This window comes from Ostrinia nubilalis, chromosome 22 (genome assembly GCF_963855985.1).
Source record: "Ostrinia nubilalis chromosome 22, ilOstNubi1.1, whole genome shotgun sequence".
In the NCBI taxonomy this organism is placed as follows: Eukaryota; Metazoa; Arthropoda; class Insecta; order Lepidoptera; family Crambidae; genus Ostrinia; species Ostrinia nubilalis.
The window spans coordinates 13,206,359-13,232,161 of NC_087109.1; the positions used below are offsets into that span (position 1 = coordinate 13,206,359).

General features: G+C 40.9%; 1 protein-coding gene and 1 long non-coding RNA gene across 2 annotated transcripts; one reads left to right on the forward strand and one right to left on the reverse strand.

Annotated features, from left to right (window-relative positions):
- Positions 1 to 329: 329 nt before the first annotated feature.
- Positions 330 to 20,553, forward strand: LOC135082640 (DNA ligase 1). The gene is made up of 16 exons (XM_063977431.1): positions 330 to 656; positions 749 to 805; positions 914 to 988; positions 1,861 to 2,230; positions 2,580 to 2,834; positions 3,331 to 3,534; positions 4,238 to 4,322; positions 5,908 to 6,052; positions 6,836 to 7,026; positions 10,404 to 10,544; positions 12,859 to 12,979; positions 13,541 to 13,703; positions 14,561 to 14,724; positions 15,993 to 16,234; positions 18,298 to 18,444; positions 19,841 to 20,553. The coding sequence occupies exons 1-16, from the start codon at positions 447 to 449 to the stop codon at positions 19,971 to 19,973; spliced, it is 2,703 nt and encodes a 900-aa protein (XP_063833501.1). The 5' UTR covers positions 330 to 446; the 3' UTR covers positions 19,974 to 20,553.
- Positions 20,542 to 23,784, reverse strand: LOC135082641 (uncharacterized). Its single transcript, XR_010259424.1, has 3 exons — positions 23,693 to 23,784; positions 23,132 to 23,203; positions 20,542 to 22,313 (listed from the first exon to the last, which is right to left on the reverse strand). It is a non-coding gene; the product is annotated as an uncharacterized LOC135082641 (long non-coding RNA).
- Between the last annotated feature and the right edge of the window lie 2,019 nt (positions 23,785 to 25,803).

Consider the following 25,803-nt stretch of genomic DNA (forward strand, 5'->3'; position numbering starts at 1 on the left):
CTCAATATTCAAATGACACAATAAGAAAGCTAGTGATATGAAGACAGAAGAATACCACAATTACTGAAAAAATATGACTATTTCAAAGGTTTTGTTTGTTGAGAACTAAAATTTGTTTTAGTCCTATAATGGCCCGTTACTTTTATGCAACTTTTATGCTTTACGAAACGCATGTATCCGAATGTGTTCCTTAGTGTTGCTCTGCATCTTAATCACAAATCACAATCACAAAATACCGGTAAACAGGAATCGAATCGGTATTCATTCAGAAAGTAAATCGAAGATCGAAGCTCAGCACTAATGACAGACTACTGTAACTGCGCGCCAAAATGGCAAATTTGACAGATAAATGAATAACCACCAAAAGATTGCGTTTCCAAAATTTGTATTTTGCCTCGTATTCATTGAATTAAGTTACTAAAACCATGAAATTCATATAATTACGTATGTTAAGTTTCAGTAAGTTAATCGTGCAATTTAGATTTTTAGTTAACTGTACACATTTGCCGGTAACAAGAAAAGTTATCTCACAGGTTTCCATTTCAAACAATTATTTTTATGGAAGAAATAGGATCATGGCTCAAAAAACCATAATGAGTTTCTTCTCCTCTGCTCCAAAGAAACCTGTTAAATTAGAACAGGAAGTTATACATGATGTGAGTATTTCTGTTCCCATTTTCCAATTGGTTGGATAGGTTATATCTTTGTTTTTTATTGAAAAAAAGCAATATATTTTCTCATTACTCAGGAGGAGACAGACTCTAATAGTGATCAATCATCACCACCGGCTAATGGAAAGGAAAAGGTCTGTAAATAAGATTTCAAAATATCTGCTATACATACATGCTCCGTTTCCAATGCTTATCTAATCTAGAAGGATGTACTAAAGTCATTATTGCTTGTTTTTTTACAGAGGTCCTCCAAAAGACAACGGCTAGAGAGTAACAGCAGTGGCTCGGCAAGTGAAGAGGCTTCACCTCCTGATAAGGTTCTGATTTCCTTTATTGTTCATGTATCCTCCTATCCTACTAATATTATAAATGCGAAAGTTTGGATGTCTGGATGGACGTTTGTTACTTTTTCACACATAAACTAGTGAACGGATTTTGATGAAACTACAGTATTATTCTATACCTAGAATAACATATAGGTTATAATTTATGACGATCTGTGACAAACTAAATTTCACGTGGGTGAAGCCATGGGCAAAAGCTAGTTACACCAGGCCTGTTCATCTCCGCGAGTTTACATCGAAAACAAAACACGCACGATTGCCCCCTACAAGAGTACTATTCGACAAGGCCTCACATACGAGCGAACATTGACTCACGCACGCGTATTCTTGTGTATGATGGAAAAAAATAAAGAAAATGGTGTACTAAATACTGTGCAGTATTTAACTGCCTAAATAATAATAAAAACACAGAATGTACTTTTTTAAGTTGCCTCAAGACACTGAGAGGTAAATAAGTAGTTAATATTATTCATGATAATTCATGCTAAATCGTGTATTTCCTCCGCCATTTTCTGCAGATTGGCACCTCACGTCACATCATTTTACCGAAGTCAGCCCTATAGCTTCGGCGCAGTACCGATCACTGACGTTTGTCAACAAAACTTCTGACAAACTTGCTTGACTCTTGAGACAAGCTAAATTACACCATATTGTTAATGACATTGAGCATACATTTTTTTAAATACCTTCGCAAAGTAAAACTTCTGTACGTAGTACTTATTATTATTCTGTGGTTACACTTATTAATTATAAGTATTATAATACTTTACATCTACTTATTAAGAATGCTATAAATAATTATAATTGTTACACTTTGTAAAACTAAATTGATATAAATTTCACAGAGAAGGAAATCAAAAAGGCTAAGGATTGAGAGCTCTGGCAGTGAGACAGGACCTTCTCCGAAATCCTCACCGATGAAAGTAGAAAAGAGTGCTGGACCACCAAAAACATACAACTCTCCTAAAAGCAAAAAGCCAAAAGCCAAAGTGGACTTATCACTGTTACCGAAGAAGGAAACTAACAAACGGAAAAGTTCTCCGACATCTGAACTCAAAGTTAAAGAAGAGGTGACTTCCCCAACTGTCAAAAGTGAAAAAGCAATTAAAAAGGAGGAGAGTGTTAGTCCTGATAGTAAGAAGGAGGAAAGTGTAAGTCCAGTTAGTAAGACAGAAAGTACAGACAGTGAGAAAAAGGAGGATAAAGTAGTTCCAGGTAAATATAACACCTTCATAAAAAAACTGTTTATTTAATTACACAACAGCTCAACTTATTTACATTATATGCAGTGGTAGTGACATACTCAACATTATGTTGGTTGAAGAAAAACCAACATTGTACCCTTATTAATAACTAGCTTTCCGCCCGCGTCGAATTTTTCAGTTTTTTATATAACCTATGACACAACAATAATGTGGCTTTCTATTTGTGAATTTTTTTTTAAAATCGGTTCAGTAGATCCCGAGATTACCCCTTACAATTTAACAAATATACAAACAAACACACAAACTTTACCTCTTTATAATATTAGTATAGATTTCCACAACATCCTCTTTCTACACAGAAACAGAATACAACCCGGCCAAGTCCAAGTACCACCCGATCAGGGACGCGTGCTGGTCGCGCGGCCAGGAGGTGCCGTATCTGGCACTGGCGCGGACACTCGAGGCCATTGAGGGCACATCAGCTCGTTTGAAGATGGTGGAGATCCTCAGCAACTTCTTCCGCTCGCTGCTGGCGCTGTCGCCCGAGGACCTGCTGCCGTGTGTCTACCTGTGCCTCAACCAGCTCGCGCCCGCCTACCACAGCTTGGAGCTAGGTTCGTGTTTACTTTATTGTACGCGTGCTAGTCACGCGGCCAGGTGCCATATCTGGCACTGACTCGGACGTTGGAGGCCTGGGCTGGAGGAGGAGACCTATTTATTACTTTGTTATTTATTAAACGAGAGCTCCAACGCCACCTAGAGGCGCTTGATAGAGTCTGCGACCTGGAGCACAGAGAGAAGGCGATTAATAATGATGTCGATCCGTCGACCTGAGAAAACGTCCTGCGAACTGTCGCGCGTTACTATCTCAATAACGTGCTTTAAAGTAAAATATTATGTTTATTTGGAAATAATAGAATTGAATTTGGTCGATTTAGTTACCATCTGATTCTGTTCCGATTGTGGTGACGTAATAAACCCGTCGTGTACTGAGTTTGGCTTTTATTTCTAAGCTAGTACACCCTCGATTCGACTTTGACCCAAGGGGGTTAAACAATCTGTGATTATAGTGCTTAGCATCCATTCCTGATAATAATATTGTGATTGCAGGCATAGCAGAAACATACCTGATGAAGGCAGTAGCGCAGTGCACGGGCCGCTCGCTGGCCCAAATCAAGAGCGCGGCGCAGAAGTGCGGCGACCTGGGCTCGGCTGCGCAGAGCGCGCGCGCGACGCAACGCACCATGTTCGCGCCGCCGCCGCTGCGGTGCCGCCGCGTGCTGCGCGCGTTGAAGGACGTGGCTGAGCTTACTGGTGAGTGCACAGGCTAGCTCGATAGACTATAGACCGACCGCTGAGAAGATAGGCCGCCTACATTTGTGATCTAGCCACTCGATAGCTCGACGCCTCGCTAAAATCGCTGAGAAAATAGCTGTTGGTAATATATACATTTTTAACTTATTTTGTAAAAAGTAATGCGAACGGACAATGTGTGTTAACCAGTGATAACTTATGGCTCGGAAACGTGGCCTCTCACTATAGGCCTTATACAGAAGCTCAAAGTTGCAAAGCGTGCTACGGAGAGGGCAATGCTTGGTGTTTCTTTGCGAGATCGAATTAGAAATGAGGAGATCCGTAAACGAACTAAAGTCGCTGACATAGCCCGACGGATTAGCAAGCTGAAGTGGCAATGGGCAGGGCACATAGTACGCAGAACTGACGGTCGATGGGGCAGAAAGGTTCTGGAATGGAGGCCGCGTACCGGAAAACGCAGCGTGGGACGTCCACCTACAAGGTGGACCGACGACATCGTAAAGGTAGCAGGGAAGCGCTGGACGCAGGCCGCTACCAATCGATCAACATGGAAAGCATTGGGGGAGGCCTATGTTCATCAGTGGACGTCCTATGGCTGAAATGATGATGATGATGATGAATGCGAACGGAAAATCAAATATTTACAAACTACCCACATAATTTTGAAGTGACAAAATCATGTTGTATTGTTTCATTATTTCAGGTCACGCCTCAGTGAACAAGAAAATCGCCAAAATACAGTCGCTGTTCACAGCTTGCAGGCATTGTGAAGCCAAATATTTGATTAGGTAAGTATTGTTTTACCTTTTTTCGCAAATCATTTTTAATTTCAAGTTATTTTATACTGAAGCTCAGAGATGCCCATTTATTCCCATTCATTATGGGTGATAATTTTTGTGTCCCAAATTTTTGAAACTATGCAACGACTGGAGTTTTTTAGTGGAGATTGTTTAGTGTCTACATTGCAACCGAGCGAAGGCAGGACAGGTCGCTTGTTCTTATAAATGCTATTTTCTCTGTAACTTTGTATCACAACTTACTCAATGAAGTTCGAAATGCGCTGTAGTAATCTAAAGTACCCAAAGGTAAAGTAGTCCACCCGCAAGGTGGACCGTCGACATCATAAAGGTAGCAGGAAGGCGCTGGACGTAGGCCGATACCAACCAGGCAACATGGAAAGAATTGGGGGAGGCCTATGTTCAGCAGTGGACGTCCTATGGCTGAGATGATGATGAATCTAAAGTAAGAGTATCTTAATATCTTTATGTTTTACTAGCTGACCCGGCGAACTCTGTTCCGCCTTAAAGGCAATAAATAAGCCATCGCAATTTTTCCTTATTTGCTCACCGTTTAGACCTACCCTGGACTACGACAAACATTTTAAAACCAAAATCAGCTCAATCGACCCAGCCGTTCTCGAGTTTTAATCAGATTAACGAACAGCGATTCATTTTTATTTATATACAGGGTGGAAACCTTAAGTGATCTCACTCGATTATTTCTAAACTATACAAGATATCGAAAAACTGATTACTGATTCTGAAAGTGCTTCACAAGCTCTTTCAAACGGTACCAATAATAGGTTACAGAATAAACTGGACCTATCCGAAAATTCAATGTTTCCAGCTTCCATACATTTAGTAAAACCACATAATATTAAAAACTATACAAGATATTCAAAAACTGGTTATTGATCCTGAAAGTGCTTCACGAGCTCTATCCAACGGTACCAATAATAGGTTACAAAATAAACTGGATCTATCCGAAAATTCAATGTTTCCAGCTTCCATACATTTAGTACAGCCACAGCCATGGCACTCATGTCTTGATAATATTATAGCAAGTAAAGCCTTAAACCAATGTTTTCAAAGAATAATTTTAAATAAGAATGCAATGGTCACCGCAGAATAACAGCGTCGTGTTCTGGTTTTATTACACTCCAGAGCATGACACATGTTGAGCGGTGGCCAATTTTGGTTCTAACTTATACTTGTTTTTTGTTATCTCATTCTGTGTGTTATATTTTTTAAGTTTGAACCAAATAAATGTTTTTCTTTCTTTCTTTCTTTCTTTCAATTTACCTACGAGTTCATTTTAAATGTTTATTATTTAATAAAAAAAAAAATACTTTCAATATTGTTTGGCTGGCATACATTTAGTATGGAGGCTGGAAACATTTAATTTTTGGATAGATCCAGTTAATTCTGTAACCTATTATTGGTACCGTTGGATAGAGCTCGTGAAGCACTTTCAGGATCAGTAACCAGCTTTTCGATATCTTGTATAGTTTAGAAATAATCGAATGAGATCACTTATCGTTTCCACCCTGTAGATAGATAGATTGTATGAAATATTGTGAATGAATATTTGCAGGTCCCTAGAAGGCAAGCTCCGCATCGGTCTAGCAGAGCAGTCAGTGCTACAAGCGCTGGCATTAGCCACGGCCACGACGCCGCCTGCACCCGGCGGCGCGACTGTGTTGGATGCCTCGCGCGGCCTGCCGTCCGACGAGTTCAAGGTTCGCTTCCCAGTACAAGCTGGAGGTATAATGCTGCTTTGTCGTCAGAGATGTGCGAGGAAGTTCTCTTGAGCGGTCCGGAGAAATGCCTAGCAGTTTCATTTAAGTGGTGTGGAGTACCTCTAATCTAAGACTCCGTAATTTAGTGGATTATGGAGCAAAGATGAATGTCATCTGACGGAGTTTCTCGTTCATGTACCTCACACTTTTCTCGAAACACATCCCTCGTAAATATTATCGCTTGTTGTAAAGAGGTACGAGTAAGTTGCTTCTTGTGCGTGCTATTTTCCTATAATATGTTTTATCTGTTTTCGACTGTGACTGTTTGACTTAAAATCTGCGTACGCGGCATTAGCATTTCGTATAGTGACCTCAGGCGTAACACAAACTAAGGCTGAGTTACATTAACTTACTAAAACAGTATCCAGTTTACTTTGTGTGCAGTTTAATAGATTTTTGAGGTTTGTTATAGACAAAGTTACTGCAATATGGTATAACTCAGCCTAAAACAGCTCACCTGAATGACATCATAGATAAGTCATGTTTAAATCAAAATTCTACTATTATTGATATGATTAAATGTCTTTTATGTGTGCATGGAACGGTTCGGAACAAACTGCATTGAATCTATATTGCATGTTGTGTCAGCTTATAATTGTTGTTGCATTGTAATTTTGTTCATGATTGTTATTTTTAAGTGTACATGTTGTTATGTAACAATGTTGGTAGACCTAATAAATAAATAAATAAAATAAATAAATAAACATCATGCAATATCCTCAGGCGCGCGTGGACGCGCACGCACTGACTATCAAGAGCACGTACTGCGCGTGCCCGAACTACGACGCGCTCATACCCGCGCTACTGCAGTATGGTGTAGCAGCCCTGCCCGAGCACTGCAAGCTGACGCCCGGCGTGCCGCTCAAACCCATGCTGGCGCATCCGACGCGCGGCGTGCACGAGATATTCAACAGGTCAGTCTAAGGCCCTTTTCACACGTCCCGGTTGCCGGCTAACCGGCGCCGGGTATCCGGTCGTGAAGTGTATGGGCATGCCGGATTAATTACGCCGGAACATGTGAAAGCTACGTACCATGCCCATACACTTCACCACCGGATACCCGGCGCCGGTTAGCCGGCAACCGGGACGTGTGAAAAGGGCCTAAGGCTGAGTTGTACCACCTAACTTTGACCGTAACTATAATGGTGCGTCCACACTAGGCAAACGGGCTCGCGCGGTAAACTCGACATCCTGCTATTGAGTGAGCAGGATGACCAGCGTGCCGCGCGAGCCCGTTCGCCCAATGTGGACGTACCATAACGATTATTATTATTATTCTGTCTAATGGCTTCAATGGTGCGAATTTAAACCGGTGTTTTTTGCATGGAGTTTGACGGATTTTTGACGTTTGTCAAAGTTAAAGTAAAATGGTGCAACCCAGCCTAAGTGGCACCAAATATTCAACATGTCAAAGGTCACTGGACACCGACTTCGTATTCCACAAATTTTATAGATGAACTACACCGAACTGTCCCACCGAACACATTGACAGGGGGGCACCACCATCGTTCAACTACATAGTTTCCAACATGGCAAAACCAGCGATCCGGTTGACAGTGGCGTCCCCCTGTCAGTGTCACGGATGGGACAGTTCGGTGTAGTTCATCTTTAAAACATACTTAATACAAAACGAAGACCAAACTCATTTCATTCTTTCATTTTCACGTCCGCGCCACGACCGAGATGGGAGACCGCAACTCAAATCAAAATGAATTTTTTACCCGACTACGGCAAAGCAAAAGGAGGGTTATGATTTTGACAGGCTATGTATGTATGTATGTATGTATGTATGTTCATGTGTTCCCTCGTAACTTCTAAACTACTTATCAGAATTCGACAAATGACATATCATTAGAAGCGTCTTAATTATCCGCTGGTTATAGGCTATATGGGGTTTCACAAAATCGAATGTGGCGCCCTCTAGCGGACAAAACATACAGAGTAAAAAAATAAAGTTAAGATAAATATGCCGTGTTTGGTATCATTTGAAAGGGCTTTACTTGTACATTTCGAATATATATACAGGGTGTTTGGCGCATCGTGTGCCAAAATGATTTGGCGGATAGAATGGGTCATTTCCTATATTTTAAGCCCCCATAACGCGTTCCATGCCAGGCGGTTACTTTTAAATTATTTTTTTTAGTAATTTCACCAAAATACCCAAAACGCATCATTTAATTTCGATTTAAAAAAAAACTACTAGGCGTAGCCTCAAAGTAAATATTTTGTTTTGACGTGCATTGATGTAGGGTTACATCAAATCTAAATTTACTGGCCAATATCATCTAGTTTTGTTAAAATTCAGCTCTGAAGTTTTCCGAAAAGTTAAAAGTGGACTGAACATTTAAGTTTACATGGCTATAAAATTTTTTTAAAAAGAGATAGCGATCTTCGGATTTTATCAAAACTTCTCTAGTCTCTCCCCACTCAAACGGTATACTAATCTTGTTTAAATAATAACAACAACTTCACAAATTCCTTAAATTAGTGCATTGACTCTACTTGGACTGATTTGCGAAATTTGTGTTTATAGCCCCTTTTTGTGTGAATAGCACGTTAAACACCTAACAGGTAAAAATTATTTATCTTATGCAATGTAAAAACCTTTTCCCTAACGTTTTTCAATGTGGATTTCTTGAAATTATAGACGAAAATAATTATTTTGATCGTTTATTAATTATTACAAATTTTGTTCAAAATGTCCGCCTCGGCAACGTATAGGTACACTCACGACATCTTCTAATTTTGACTGTTGTCGTATGCAGCCACATTTCTCTTTTTATTACTACAAAGGCGTTTTCTATTCGTTGTTGTAGTTCTTCTATTGTTTGAATCCGTTACGTACACCAGTTCTTTAGTTTGTCCCCAGACATAAAAATCTAACGGAGTTAGGTCTGGGGAACGTGCAGGCCACTGTATAGGGCCATCTCTTCCAATCCACGAATAGAAAACGCCTTTGTAGTAATAAAAAGAGAAATGTGGTTGCATACGACAACAGTCGAAATTAGAAGAAGATGTCGTGAGTGTATACGTTGCCGAGGCGGTCATTTTGAACAAAATTTGTAATAATTAATAAACGATCAAAATAATAATTTTCGTCTTTAATTTCAAGAAATCCACATTGAAAAAAGAAAGGGCAAAGGTTTTTACATTGCATAAGATAAATAATTTTTAGCTGTTAGGTGTTTAATAACGTGCTATTCACACAAAAAGGGGCTATAAACACAAATTTCGCAAATCAGTCCGAGTAGAGTCAATGCACTAATTTAAGGAATTTGTGAAGTTGTTGTTATTATTTAAACAAGATTAGTATACCGTTTGAGTGGGGAGAGACTAGAGAAGTTTTGATAAAATCCGAAGATCGCTATCTCTTTTTAATTTTTTTTTATAGCCATGTAAACTTAAATGTTCAGTTCATTTTTCACTTTTCGGGAAACTTTAAAGCTGAATTAAAAAGAAACTAGATGATATTTGCCAGTAAATTTAGATTTGATGCAACCCTACATCAATGCACGTCAAAACAAAATATTTACTTTGAGGCTACGCCTAGTAGTTTTTTTTTAAATCGAAATTATATGATGCGTTTTGGGTATTTTGGTGAAATTATTAAAAAAATAATTTAAAAGTAACCGCCTGGCATGGAACGTGTTATGGGGGCTTAAAATATAGGAAATGACCCATTCTATCCGCCAAATCATTTTGGCACACGATGCGCCAAACACCCTGTATATTACTAGCATTTGCTTGTGACTTTACCTGTATTCATGGGCTGATTGCATATAATTCACATCTTTTCGTTCATAGCTTCTTTACTACTTATTAGTTCATCAATTTAACTATTGTTAATATTATGCGCCACAAATACACTTTAACACCAAAATAGTACAAATAATAAAAAGTAAAAAACTAAAACCCAACTACGACAAAAATCGACGATGAAAAAGTATAAAACAAGATTTTCAGAATACTGAACTGAACAAAGTTGCCAATGTAGTTGCATAGTAATTTTCATGTTTGGAAAGGCGTAGTCACACGTTACATATACCTACCTACACTTTGACAACGTGTGACTGCGGTTTTCCAAACATGAAAATTACTATGCAACTACATTGGCAACTTTGTTCAGTTCAGTATTCTGAAAATCTTGTTTTATACTTTTTCATCGTCGATTTTTGTCGTAGTTGGGTTTTAGTTTTTTACTTTTTATTATTGGCTAATAACTTTAGTTCACTTACAAAAAAATATTTTTGATACCACAGACAGGTAAATTAGATTGTCATTGATTGATCAGATTCGAGAACGAGCAATTCACGTGCGAATGGAAGTACGACGGCGAGCGCGCACAAATACACGTGCCCGCGAATGAAGACGGCAGCGCGCCCGACCTTTCGCGCGCCGCCATCTTCAGCCGCAACCAGGAGGACAACACCAGGTCAGTTGGATAAGTATTCTTATATTTGTGGGCAGGCCTAGAATAGGGTCATGTTAATCGTCAGTGGTACCAACTGAGCCCCGATTACGGTAACTTTTAACGTCTCCAATCCAGACACGCTTCTCGATTCTGCGATACGATTGGTTTTTATCAGCGTACGTCAGCTGTTTTGACCAATCGTATCGCAGAATCAGAAGCGCGTCTGGATTGGAAACGTTAAAAGTTACCGTAATCGGGGCTCTGTTAAGTATATCCCATCAAAAACAATACTTGTCAAAAAAACCAAGTCTCGCAACTCAGTTGTTCTACGGTAAAAAGTTGTGAGATCCATGTAATACCAAGTCCAGGCCAGGAAATCTTTAACGTTTTACATAAATATATTGACTTGGCCATCGCACTAAATAATTTAATTTACACGTGTTTTCATGCGATGGCCAAGTCAATATATTTATGTAAAACGTTAAAGATTTCCTGGCCTGGACTTGGTATTACATGGATCTCACAACTTTTTACCGTAGAACAACTGAGTTGCGAGACTTGGTTTTTTTGACAAGTATTGTTTTTGATGGGATCTCATTTCTTTTTGTATTTTGTAGACAGTAGTTATGTATCTAGAAAACTGGACCGAAATTGAAAAATTTTACTCGACTTGGCGGTTGCGCTACCGTGCCCCCAAATATTTTAGTTTTTCCTTGATTCATACACCAAACACTACTTATATTCCAAATTTGAAGCTTCTAGGTCTGCTAGAAGTGCCTTAGAGTTTTGATGATCGGTGAGTCAGTGAGTCAGTGAGTGACAAAATTAAGTAACTTTGACCCGTTATAATTCTTAAACTACTGGTTCAAATTGAATGAAATTTTAAATCTACCGTGTCTTTACAATGCCTGCATAGCTAATGAAAATTCAGCCTTCTAGTTTTATCCACAACGAAGTTACAGGCGGTCGAAAATGGCCTGAATTGCTTCGAGAAAAGGATGGTACGGCCGTGCCGCTTTTTTGCTCGACTTGGTGGGGGCACTGCCGTGCCCCCAGAAAAACAATAGTCCTCATTAAAATTACAATAGCCTTTATTTGCTATTGGGCTCCCTGGACATGTTTCCGGGGCCTCGCTCGCTCGATCGACGGAGCCTCTACTAACGTCAGGTGACTGACTCTGACTTCTAATTAAACTTCAGAGCCACCTGTCGGCCCTCGACCGAGTTGATGAAGTAGTACGAACGGCGGAGCTGTGATTGGAATTGAGAATGTTACTAGGTATGCAAAATCACTTGAAACCTATGTTACAGTTAAGCTTTTACATTTACAAATACATTAGTTTTTATTTCATTCAAAAATACCCACTAGTTATGATTTTATAGGCATTCAAAGTTCGCTTAAATATTGAGTCCCGCCGACGGTCACGTGACCCCGTGTGACGTACATTCACAGCGTCCGCTCACTAGAAAACGGATATAAACATACTTAAATATATATTTTTTTGTAAATACAAACTTATTACACATATTAACACCCAGACCCATCACAAAAATTAAAATTGAACCAAACCCAAACTTGATGCGATTGTGTCGTTTTATTGCGAATTACCTTCCAGCTCCATCATTAGACCCCGATTACTATATAGAATTAAAATACTCATCAATACAAAACGAACGAGCCCAAACTCGATGCATTTAAGTCGTTTTATCATAGAGTTCCTATGGCCACCTTCCAGCTCCATCATCAGATCAGCTCCATGTCATCATAATATTGCATGGTCATCCAAATCACATGTGTTTGCGAAATTTCAGCTTAATCGGTTGCCTGGAAGTGGGTCTTAATTCAGCTTGCAAGATTCCACCCATACAAATATGAGCCAGTCACTGTAATATGACGTCACGCGCATAAAATGGCGGGCCGGACGCCGCCCGCACTTTTAAAATTCAATATCTTGGAAACTAATTGACGTATCGAAATAATTCTTTCACGTGTATTTTTTATTTTTAACAGAGAATACAGAAAGCTAAAAAACAAAATTAGTGAACATTCTTCATTGCAATTACAAGATTTATAATTTCAAACAATCTTATTCACGTACGCCCACATAGTCAACTATGGCCTAAAATGAAGACCCACAGCCGCAGCTAACCCTGCTCTGCCATATAAATTGTATTTGTGTCTATGTTTTTGATTTTCCTAATAACGACATATTGTTTTAAACTTTCCATGGATGTTAGTGCATTCAAGACGCTTGCAACAGTGCCGAAATATCGGAGGCTCGTTAATAACGTGCATCCCATTAATAAATTATTGTAATAAATGACGTCGCTTGCAGCAAGTACCCGGACATTCTGCGGCGGCTGCCGGGCTTATTACGTGAGAACGTGACCAGCTGCGTGCTGGACTGCGAGGCCGTGGCCTACGACGTCGCCGCCAAGAAGATCCTGCCCTTCCAGGTGCGATTAACTATGGCTCCTTATCAAGCTTTGGTAGTAAAAACTTTCTATACTTTTTTGGATTTTAACAAGAAAATAAGATGTAAAATGTGGTAGTTATTCCCATTGTCTGTAAATTTTTATTATGCCATTTCACCACTCAACTAACATGTTTTAGAGAGATCGCAACGCACTACAATGCCAACGCCCATGTGGCATCTCTCTAAGGCCGATGCCTCGAATTTTGCGGGCAGCGGCGTGGCGCAAGTAACGCAGATCCATTCTCGAAACCAGTGGGTAGATTACGCGGCGTTGTGTTGTGTCGTCAAAGTGATCGTTTATGTTCACGAACGAAATGTCAAATTTATTCCTAACGTGGCTTCGTGAGCGGTCACCGCTTGACAGAATGCACCGCTAGTCGCCCGCTCCCGCCCCGCTGTTGGAGAGTAGGTCTATTTGATGTTGTCACTCCTGCTACGAATGCCTAAAAGATTTACTTAGAAGCGGTCTACTGCAGCAAGAAGTCAGCTACAAGCTTGTATCTTTATTCGGGCTGTACAGCGAGTGTTCATCTATTGTCAGGTGCTGTCGACGCGCAAACGCAAGGACGCGCGCGAGGAGGACATCCAGGTGCAGGTGTGCGTGTTCGCCTTCGACCTGCTGCTGCTCAACGGACGCTCGCTCGTGGCCGCGCCGCTCGCCGAGCGCAGGCGATTGCTACGCGAACACTGCCGCGAGGTCGAAGGTAAAGCTACATGATCCTGCCTGTCCTGGCACATCCCGTCGTTCATCTGAGACTAATCACCAGTTGTCCTGAGTGAGGGACAGAGACAAGAAGCGACCACGAAATACAACCAATGCTTCACGCGCCGTGCGTCCTATAGATCGTTTCATCCATGATGAAGCGCCCCACCATTCTTCCGCTAATGTTTGTGTGTTATCGGTACACGCTAAATCATCCATGATTGCACACGCACACTACAATAATGACGCTCGGATCAAACTCCCCGCACCCCGCGCTTCCCTCGACCAAAAATTGGTCGGGCGCGTCTTCGTGGATGAAACGATCTATACGTAACTGTTCTACGTTGGATACTATGGTATGCCACGACTATTGATATTTTCGCAGCGCGTCGAGTTGCCGCGTTTGTCGTTCACCTAGACACCAGGTTAACCAAATGCCGCTTACTGATGAAAAAAGGTCTCCCAAATAATTCCACAATGACCAATCTTGCTGCTCAAACACATTCCGCAATCCTCATCAGATGGCAATCTACCGAGCGGAAGGCTAGCCTACACAAGACACAACGTTTTCGAATCTATCTTTTGGTCTAAATACCGCAATGTCTCAAGACTTAAGTTCAATGGCTCTTGCAATGAGGAGTGTACTATGCTCATTAGTTTCCTTACGTGATCGAATCACATTAATATCGCACTACGTCCGATTTTAATTTGTGAAAATACGGTTCAATGTAGACTATTTGTATGGTAATTTACGCACTAGATCTGATAACTGAATCTTATTTCTCTTGTTCGTCTTTTATATCCGTATTTCGACGCTTTCACGTTAGCCATATACTAAACACGTGTTCTCTTTTGCAGGCGAGTGGCATTTCGCGACGTCCAAGGACTGCAGCACCATGGAGGAAGTACAGCAGTTCCTGGACGAAGCTGTAGCCAACTCCTGCGAGGGGCTCATGGTCAAGACCTTGACGGGTGACCACGCGCGGTATGACATCGCGCGCCGTTCGCACAACTGGCTGAAGGTAATCACAGGCCCAGGGACACAGTACCAGCTCAATATAAAAGCCAAATTCACTTCACAACGGGCTTATTATATCACCAGAATGATCAAAGTAACAATTACAATAGTAAATCAATTAACTACTAAAAAAAATTGAATAGTAAATGGCGGACAAAAACGTTCATCGAGTGGTGAAAACTTCAACACCGAGATGCAACTCGGCACAGTGCCATCTGTTGAGTCTTACGTAACTTACTCTACATTGACTTGTAGACTTCTTGCAAATTATTAGAAGTACAAAATATTGTTAGTTTTCCTCGTGTATCAACTATTTATGCACAAGTATTTTTCACACAAATAAGTTACTAGTAATATTCTTTGTATAAATACACCTAAAGTCCGGTCGCCGAACAGATAGAATTTCATCCAATGACTCCAAGCTACTTATCCTTATCGCTCACGCGTAATTATATTGATGTCGCGCTCGCACACTCACTGCGGCCGTCCTTCGCACAGTCGCGACAGCAATATAATTACGCGCGGGCGATAAGGATGGGTAGCTTAGGGTTATTGGAAAAATTCTGTGTTCGGGGACCGGACTTTAGCAGTCAAACGAGAAATATCAAATAGTATCTAGTTTACCATTCCTAATCAAAGTACTATCAGGCCTGTTCATCTCCGCGAGTTTACATCGAAAACAAAACACGCACGATGGCCCACCTACAGGATACTATTCGACAAGGCCTCACATACGAGCGAACATTGACTCACGCACGCGTATTCTTGTGTATGATGGAAGAAAATAAAGAAAATGGTGTACTAAATACTGTGCAGTATTTAACTGCCTAAATAATAATAAAAACACAGAATGTACTTTTTTTAGTTGCCTCAAGACACTGAGAGGTAAATAAGTAGTTAATATTATTCATGATTTCATGCTAAATCATGTATTTCCTCCGCCATTTTCCGCAGTTTGGCACCTCACGTCACATCATTTTACCGAAGTCAGCCCTATAGCTTCGGCGCAGTACCGATCACTGACGTTTGTCAACAAAATGGTGCTTGACTCTTGAGACAAGCTAAATTACACCATGTTGTTAATGACATTGAGCATACATTTTTTTAAATACTTTCGCGAAGTAAAACTTCTGTGCGTAGTACTTATTATTATTCTGTGGTACTATCCCATAGTATCTAACCAGTGTCATATAAATCAAGAAAAGGTCAACTTCATTTACAATTCTTGACTGCGACAAATAACAAAACCGTCCATGTTATATCTCCTTTCAGCTAAAGAAAGACTACTTAGAAGGCGTGGGCGACACTCTAGACGTGGTCGTGATCGGCGGCTACCGCGGGCGCGGCAAGCGAGCCGGCGCCTTCGGCGGCTTCCTGCTGGCCTGCTACGAGCCCGAGCAGGAAGTCTACCAGGCGCTCTGCAAGATCGGCACCGGCTTCAGCGACGAGGACCTCCAGACGCTTAGTAAAGAGCTCGAGCAACATGTCATTGAGGCCCCCAGGAACTATTACAGGTATGCAATGACAATGAAAACAAATGGCAATGCCAGATTTTGTATGGAAGGTGGCGTCTTTTTTTTTTCGCGGGGGCCATCGACCAAACTTTGTTTTTTGATTACAAAATAGTGTAATAAACCAAACTTACTATGGCATGTATACCTCTAAACTCAGTCTGAACTGAGTTACGAGCATTAGAAGTTTGATGATTTTCATACTAGATTTGCTTTTTGCGCGCAAGTTTTGTAAGAAATTGCAACAAAATATTGCGCTATTTTTTTATTGCGCTGATTCTGCTGCATACTGATGTCTGGAGCCTTTAATGGATGGTATTGTTTGTTCACACATACAATGTCACTATTTTGTTGCAATTTCTTAAAAAACTTGAGCGCAAAAAGCAAATCTAGTATGAAAATCATCAAACTTCTAATGCTCGTAACTCAGTTCAGACTGAGTTTAGAGGCATACATGTCATAGTAAGTTTGGTTTATTACACTATTTTGTAATCAAAAAACAAGGTTTGGTCGATGGCCGCGCGAAAAAAAAAAGACGCCAATTTCCGGCATTGTCTTTTTACCCCCGCTTTAGAATAACATGTCTATTGGTGCCGAGAGTTTCTTTATAAGGTCTATATTGAAAAGCCACGTCCACCCACAAGGTGAACCGAAGACCACATAAAGTTAGCGGGAAGCTGGATTTCCTGGCGCTCTGCAAGATCGGCACCGGCTTCAGCGACGAGGATCTCCAGACTCTTAGCAAGGAGCTCGAGCAACACGTCATTGAGGCCCCCAGGAACTATTACAGGTATGCAATGACAATGAAAAAAAATTGTACCCCCGCTTTAGAATAACATGTCTATTGGTGCCGGGAGTTTCTTTATAAGGCCTATATTGAAAGGCCACGTCTAGTACAAGGTGGACCGACGACCACATAAAGGTAACGGGAAGCTAAATTTCCTGGCGCTCTGCAACATCGGCACCGGCTTCAGCGACGAGGATCTGCAGACGCTTAGTAAAGAGCTCGAGCAACATGTCATTGAGGCGCCCAGGAACTATTACAGGTATGCAATGACAATAAAAAAAATTTTTACCCCCGCTTTAGAATAACATGTCTATTGGTGCCGAGAGCTTCTTTATAATTGAGAAGCCACGGCCACCCACAAGGTGAACCGACGACCACATAAAGGTAACGGGAAGCTGGATTTCCTGGCGCTCTGCAAGATCGGCACCGGCTTCAGCGACGACGATCTCCAGACGCTTAGTAAGGAGCTCGAGCAGCACGTCATTGAGGCGCCTTACCTAGGAACTACTACAGGTATACAACAAAACGTAAACGTTAACCCCCTTACTAATAAAAAGTTACACACTTGTTGAAAAGTTTTAAAATGACATTCCCATACTAAACATCACTTTAAAACTCAGTTCAACGAGTGAATATTTTTTATTAGTAAGGGGGTTAGTCTTCATAACTAACTTTTATTTATAAACGTCTCAGCCTGCCTTGCTATCGCATAGGCTGGTTTCTTTCTAACGTGTAGGTCAATTTAGTCTTAACGTTAAGGTTTTTCGTTAAAACTGACAATTTCTACTAGCAATCCGAAGCTATTATTACTTTCTTTACAGAAGAGCGCTGTCTGATGAACTTTTTTTAACGTATCTAAACTGCGGAGTGATCGTTTTTCCGTCGGTAAATACTTTTCACATGATCGTCCCCATCGGCCAGTGGGTTTTGTGGGACTCCTCGCCAGAAGGCCGGGGTCTACCAACTAAAACCTAACGATGTCCTCCGCGGCCAAAAAAATGGAAGTGTAAATTATTGTTTTAAAACTAGATATTCGTCTGGGGCTGAAGTGATATAGACCCAATACATTGAACTGTCCCACGCGTGACAGGGGGCGCAACCGTCAATACCGGATCGCTGGTTCCGATTTTTGCCATGTTGGAAACTATACAGTTAAACGATGGTGGCGCCCCTCTGTAATTGAGTTTGGTGAGACAGTTCAGCGTAGGTCATCTAAACGTCTATCCCTTGCCTAAGGCCAAGATGTAGAAGTGAAGTAAAGTTGAATATTAATTTCCAGCTACGACCGCAGCCACGAGCCGGACGCGTGGTTCTCGGCGGCGCTGGTGTGGGAGGTGCGCTGCGCCGACCTGTCGCTGTCGCCCGCGCACCGCGCCGCCATCGGGCTCGTCGACCACGACAAGGGCATCTCGCTGCGCTTCCCCAGGTATGCTTGCGCTTTAACGCGCTTTATTTTAGCTCAGTGGTTCTTAACTGGTGGTCCCTGGAGGCATTCAAAGTGGTCCACGAAGACATCGTAATAAACAAGTGACGTGACGTGATGAGTCGAGTCAACACAACGCAAACGGCGCACAGTGGGCGAGAAATCGACCTCCCCTTTCATAGGATTAAAAAAAAAAGTGGTCCCTGACAAGACAGAAATTTCGTAAAATGGTCTCTCGTGACTTAAAGGTTAAGAACCACTGTTTTAGCTATTAGTTGGACCAATGGGTTCTAAGTTTTAGACCTTAACTACCATAAGAGAGATCGTACTTTGCGGTGCTGCTCCGTAGTTTTACATAAAATCTGACGTGTGAACGCAGATCTCTCTTACAATACCCGGCTATAAATATTGCACGTCAACCCTTAGAAAGAGACAATCGGCTAATTTCGGTTTCGTAGAGCGTTATCACTGTCGCACTTGAACAATGACTGACAATGACGTTTTGTCAAAGTGTAAAATAACTTTATTTTAAATGTGTGCAATTGATTTTGTGAATTAAATTGCTAAAAACTTTTAATAGTCGTGAAAGAAAAGTGGTTCACAATGTGTTAAAGTATTTGTCGAAGAGAAATACTAAGAGTTCGGACAATATTTTCATTGAAGAATAATGTTTTGTCAATGACGTTTTGTCAATCGTATAGGTAGTGTGCGACAGAGATAACGCTCTACGAGCCGAAATTAACCGATTCTCTTTCCAAAGGTTGATGTGCAATATTTATTGCCAGGTACTGTACTCGTGGTCGTGGAGATATCTCTCTCACTTAAAACAGTGGATTTGACCATTGTCTTGTCTTGAAAGGACAATGAGATGAGTCCTGAATCTCACTCGATGTCAAACTTAATGATGGAAGCAAACTGCCATAATCTTCATACACAGAAAAGCTGGATATCTTACAATGCTGTTAACATTGCCGTTACGGCAATTAATAGCAAACCCGGTGTCAAAAATCAAAATCAAAAATCAATTTTGACCACTTATGAACGTCACGCGTTCGATCTTGAGCTTCGCGTCTGATCTCGCTCCAGGTCTTGCCGATTTTCGTCTTTGTTACAACTGAAATAAGGTTATAAACGTGACCAATGAGGGTTTTCGCGTATGAAAAATCCGCCAGATGGCAATACGTAGACGCGAGGTCCAAATGCTGCATGATTGGTTATTTTTAACATGACATTGACAGATCAAAATCCACCAATCACGCAGCAGTCAGACCCCATATCCACGTCCCACCATCTAGCGGATCTTTCATACGCGAAAACCCTCATTCGAGTAGAAATCCCAAAGTTTCGACTGTCGCACCACACACAGCTTACACGCCTTATAACCTGCTCCCTGCCTTAGGTTCGTGCGCGTACGCACAGACAAGACTCCGGAGCAGGCGACGTCGGCGCAACAAGTGGCCGCCATGTACCTGGCGCAAGATCAGATCAAGAACCAGGCCGCCAAGCCCGCCAACCTCGACGACTTCTACTGAGAGAAGGCAGCCAGTATGATAAGAACACGGTTATGTATTTATTCCATTTTTTTTTCTGGCTAAGCCAACGTAAATAATACATTTTTTGTAATCACTGGCGACGTGAGACGCGATATGTACGTATTGTTTAAATGAGGGCTATCGTTTTTATACTTAACAGTTGGCACCCCTGGCGATTGACAGCACCTTACTCTACAGTGGCGCCATCTTGATGAGTGCAAATGCGATAGTCCTCCTACCACTTTATCGCTCACCAGTTGGTGCCACTGTCTTCGCTACTAGCAAGTGACAGGACCTTACTCTACAGTTGCGCTAACTGGTGAGCGCTAAAACGATAGCCCTCATTGAGGTGTCCCGCACAACGAAAAAGATGCGCCTGCATCGAGCAGCAGAAATAGTAAATCTTGCTGCTGCAATGGATTTTATTTTTATAACTGTACTTATCGTGTTTTTGTCAAATAATAAGCTGTATTATAATTAAGTTGTCTCGAATAACGTACGCGTATGTTTTATTGATACGTGTAAACTGATTTCGATTCTATGATACTATTTATAATAAAAATGTTAGTAATGTTCACAATGTTTTATTGATATTCTTAAGACTACTTACATTTAGATCATGAGTCGTTTGTGAAGCGTTTCGCAGGAAATGAATAAGGAATATTTTGCATTCACAATATAATATTATAATTATAGGGTTACGATTATTTTGATCTATTACGTTATACACTTGATATGGTCCATAATAAGACTACGTTATTAGGTGTTTATAAACATTCATATTTTTATATCAGTAGAAGGTAAACTTTACTACTAAGTCTAAATTGTAAACCTACAGTAAGCTCTCCTTGTGACGATTTAGAAAATAAAATATTCAAAATTAAAGCTTTTGAAGAAGAATAGCTAACTTATCCCAATAAATTATAATATTAATCACATGTCAAGATTTTAAAAATACCGGAAAATATAAGTTATTAATGTGTACGGGACGAAATAGAAACACAACCCCGTTTGTTCTCCCCGCGTATAAAGAAAGCTGTCATGTAATCATGCCTACATTTTTTCCTCAATGGTGTACACAAAAACCATGCTCTGAATAATTTCAGGTGACCACTTTGATACCGAAGTACGGTTTAGAAAATAGGACTCATTATTGTAGAATACAAAAACACACTCAGTTTGCTGTAGGCCGTATATCGCTGTAAAATTAATTGTACTTACTTAAATTATTGTACTTATACAATTAAAAATATTAATGCTCGTCGCCACTTTTTGTAATACTCTTAAAACAACCTTACGACATTTTAAAATTAAGAGATTCTTTGATATGGCACAATTTTTGACACAAATACCTTTGAGCGTTGCAACTGAGTATTAGTTCATTGCCAAAATTAATTTCAGAGACATCACTAAAATATTCCAATGTACGGTTAGTAAACACTTAAGTATCTTTTATTTGGTGTTTTGAGCAATATATAATAAGTAAAGTCATAATTTTTTTCATGACAAGGCTTTTAGAAAGCACTTTTGCGTGTCCCGATATTACTTGAACCTTACCACTGCTTCGGGACAATATGCGGGCCAGTGCTGAGAAGAAGCAGCGCAAGAAACTCAGTCACTTTTATCAGCCTCTTTTTTCAATGGCGCAATAACTTCCATCGACGCCCGCCTTAGCAATTACATTCCATAATGTGAAAAACAATCACAATAAAATAGGACTTACAAACCTAAACAGGAGCAATATCACGGTTATTTATAAGTAGATTTATATAAATCACTAACCAGTAATAAATAGTGATAGCTAACTCCGCCTTGCATAAAACTATGAAAATTGTCAAACTACAAGTGGTCTGATTATTAAGTAGGTATCAGCATATGAATACATAATATGTAGTAAGATATTCAAAAGTCATTCGATCACTTAAAATAATAGGTGCCGCGCAAGATACGAACACACTCCTACACTTATCATAATAATATCAAACTACCCTCACATTTGGTCTCGAAGATATGATAGATTCGAATAGTTATAAGAAATTCAATTTACAGTACAAGAATAACGTGTAAAAATAATATCTATATTAAGAAGGCAAGAGGTGGCCGCTTAGGATATGTAAGGAAATAAGACGCAGCGCCACCGGGTTCGAGGGCCGAGCTACAGTCGGTGAGTTGATCATGTTATAATATTATATGGGCTCATTTTTGAATGAAATGTCACCCAAATGATTGGGCTTTGCACCTAGAAGAAAGGTGTTGGTAATCAAGCGGCGCTTACAGCAGCGCGGCGCGCTCGGGCGGCGGCGACGCATCGCGTGCCTCCGCTAGTAGATTCGCGTGCTCCTGGAAACGGGAAAAGCATTTTATTTTAAACTTAAAACTTCATATATTCAATCAAAGGAACAAAAACAAACCATTTCCTACAAAACACTAAAGCGTTGCCCTTGTTACCTTTCCAGATACCATACATTACGATTTTTGCATTAAATTTCATCATAGTCATTATTAGGCAATCGAGAGGTAGCCCTGTTCAAATGCCACGTCACATTTAAACTTTAAAGGCATACATTCATCAAGACAGATGTATCAGCATTAACATAACTGGTACATCCGCGAGTAAAAACTGCATTGACCTTGAGCAACCGTCCAAAATCAGAATGATTACAAACAAACCAATTTCGTATAATAACATTCGTTTCATCCAAGTAATAAATTGTTATTTATTGTAGTAAATGTCAGTTGAATAGCTGTTTTCATGTGTGATGCAATTAAATTATACGACTAACCTGTTTTCATTTATGATAACACACTCCTATGTTAATTAGTAGGTACCTTTAACGTTAATATGTATGATTGCTAACCTAAATAATAGCTTTCTTTTAATCAAAATCGAAAGAGTTTTAGATTTGTTTGTTTAGGCAATGACTAAATGCTTGCTAATTTCGAGATATTAGCTTAACTTTTACTTATGATATTGAGATTCCAATGAGATGAAACAAATATAGAGTTTTGAACTAGATAAGACGCAAACGCAAATAAACTAAGCTATGGCTGGATTTTATCAATAACTAAGGCTGGGTTTCCACCAAGGCGAAGTGGAGCGGAGAAATGGTTTGATTGGTTACTGAGAATGGTACAGATCGACGAAATAAATTAAATACCTCAGTGGGGATGTTCTGCTGGGGCGCGTACATGCTCTCATATACGGGATTCGCAAAGTGATTTCCGCCATTCTGTAAAATAAATACACTCGCATTAGGAATAATTTACCGAATTTCACGCGGGCAAGACTACAGGCAGACAGAAGCAATTTTATTTCTTGCACCAATATAATCCAGCGTGAGTATCGAACTCATTTTTCTTAGATCACGTTATTTCGATACCTTCATCGTTCGGCTATTGTCGCTTCAATTCAAATTCGAAAGTTCTTTATTGTTTCATGTAAATTACTAGTAAAATAAAATTTATTTTATTTTTGCAAGTAGGCTTTTAAAAAGCACTTTTACACGTCCCAGTATTAACCCTACCACTGCTTCGGGACAACAAATGGGCCAGTGCTGAGAAGCAGCGCAAGAACCTCAGTCACTATTGAGTGAATCGGACACAGTTTTAATTACCACATCCCGTGACGTAGATAAAACTACAACTACATCCAATATCGTCACTGTAGAGGCACACAAGACACACAGCCCCTACAGTGACAAAGGAATAGAGTCACCAACCGTGTGCTGGGGCGGTCTTGGCGCCGGCTCGGGCTCGTCGTCGCCGGCCAGGTACATGGGGTTGGAGATCTCGACGTTGTCGGGCAGGCGCGCGTGCGGGAAGCCGCGCCGGCGCCGCGCCAGCCACAGCGCCGCCACCAGCGCCAGCAGCGCCGCCAGCGCCAGCGCCGCCACCCACGCGCCGGCGCCCCACGTGCCCGCGCCCGCGCCAACCGCCGCAGGGATGCAGGCTGCGCCTGAGGGGCACGCGCAGAACGGCGTGCCCTCGTCTAAGCTGTTCACTGTCAAAAAAAAATCAAAGTATTTATTCAGTTTAGACCACAAGTGGCACTTATGAACGTCAAAATATTATTATAGAAAATAATAAAAAAAGAAAAGGTAGACCTTATGGGGCACTTTACATGTCTCCTTATCTTTTGGGCCCTACCAGGGCTTCGAGACAAACATATGGCAAGTGCTGAGAAGAAACGCCGGAACAAACTCAGTCACCACTAATTGCCAGGAATTATCTAACGGTAAGAATGTGGATTGACATGTAACATTAAAGTAAATCCCATCCCATATTGTGGTGAAATCGTAACAACGTAGAACTATTCATGGGCAAAGTTGTAAAGCTGGAACACTTAATACATACGTATTTTAAACAGTATTACAGATTTTTGCTGTACGTGCGTTATTTGATTTAACAAACAATATTTGGATTTATTAAATTTGATCAAGATAATTAAAATTCAGTGTCAATATAAATCGCCATTTTTATGGGATAGAAGGCAAACAAGCAAAAGTATCAGCTAATGGTAAGTGACTGTCCGAAGTGGTAGTGACCACGAGCCGGAAGACGTAGCGTGGGCAGGCCTTCCACTAGGTGGACCGACGGTCTGGTAAAGGTCGCGGGAGGTGCCTGGATGCGAGCGGTGAAGGACCGGTCTTTATGGAAATCCTTGGAGAAGGCCTTAGTCCAGCAGTGGACGTCTTTCGGCTGAAACGAACGAATGGTAAGTGACTACCGCCGCCCATAGACACCTGCAGCCCCGGAAGAGTTACAGGTACTACGTTGCCGGCGGCGTTCAAGTAGTTAAACTTCAAAATAAATAAAATAAACTCACACGAAGGCTTCCACGCACAGACGTGCGGTTGGCGGCAGGCCAGCGCGCGGCAGGCGTCGTCATGGCCCACATAGTGCGCACAGCGGGGCCCGCCGTAGGGCGCGGCGCACACGCACACGCCGCGCGCGGGGCCCGCGCCCGTCCGCGCCAGCACGCAGCGCCCGCCCTGTGCGCACGCGCCTGGGGCGCACTCGCCCGCAGCCGCTGCGGACAAACGGGACACGTCACTTATTATGCTGTTGCATCTCTCTTACATCTTATATCATATCATATTTTTGGGTTAGGTTCAAATCGGTGATCGCAACCCAACTCAGACAATAAAAGGAGTATCTTACTAAATACCTATTATAAATGCGAAAGTTTATATGGATATCCAGACATTAACATCCAGATGTTAACATGTTTGTTACTCTTTCACGCAAAAAGTACTGAACGGATTTTGATAAAACTTAACAGTGTTATTGTTTATAACCCACCAGAATAACATATAGGCTATAATTTATGACGATCTGTGATAAATAAAATTCACGCGGGTGAAGCCGCGGGCAAAAGCTAGTTGGTAAATAATTTTGTAAAAAATAAGTGGCACAATGATATTTGAAATGTAATAGTTTCATGGAATCATGACATTGTGTACGAGTAGATGATCACTGTAACAGTCATGAATCACCATGATCAAAACTAATGGCAGACAGAAAAAGTCTAATAAATAATCAAAATGGTAATTAAGTTGGTATATCGATTTAAATTTATTGAACAGTACAAGTATAAATTTTTTGAGCTAACCCATTAAGCTAAAGTTTTGTTGACACAAAAAAATCGCTAACATGCTTGATTACAGAGGTCACGAACTTATGTAAATTGCATTTTTGTTTAGAAACAAATGTAACCCTCGGCTATACGTCGTCTTCTCATCGTAACCTTGAAATGACTATTAAAATATGAACGCAAGGTCCCGTATTTGATGATTCGTTAGATCATTCAAATTGCAGTACTTTTATCTGT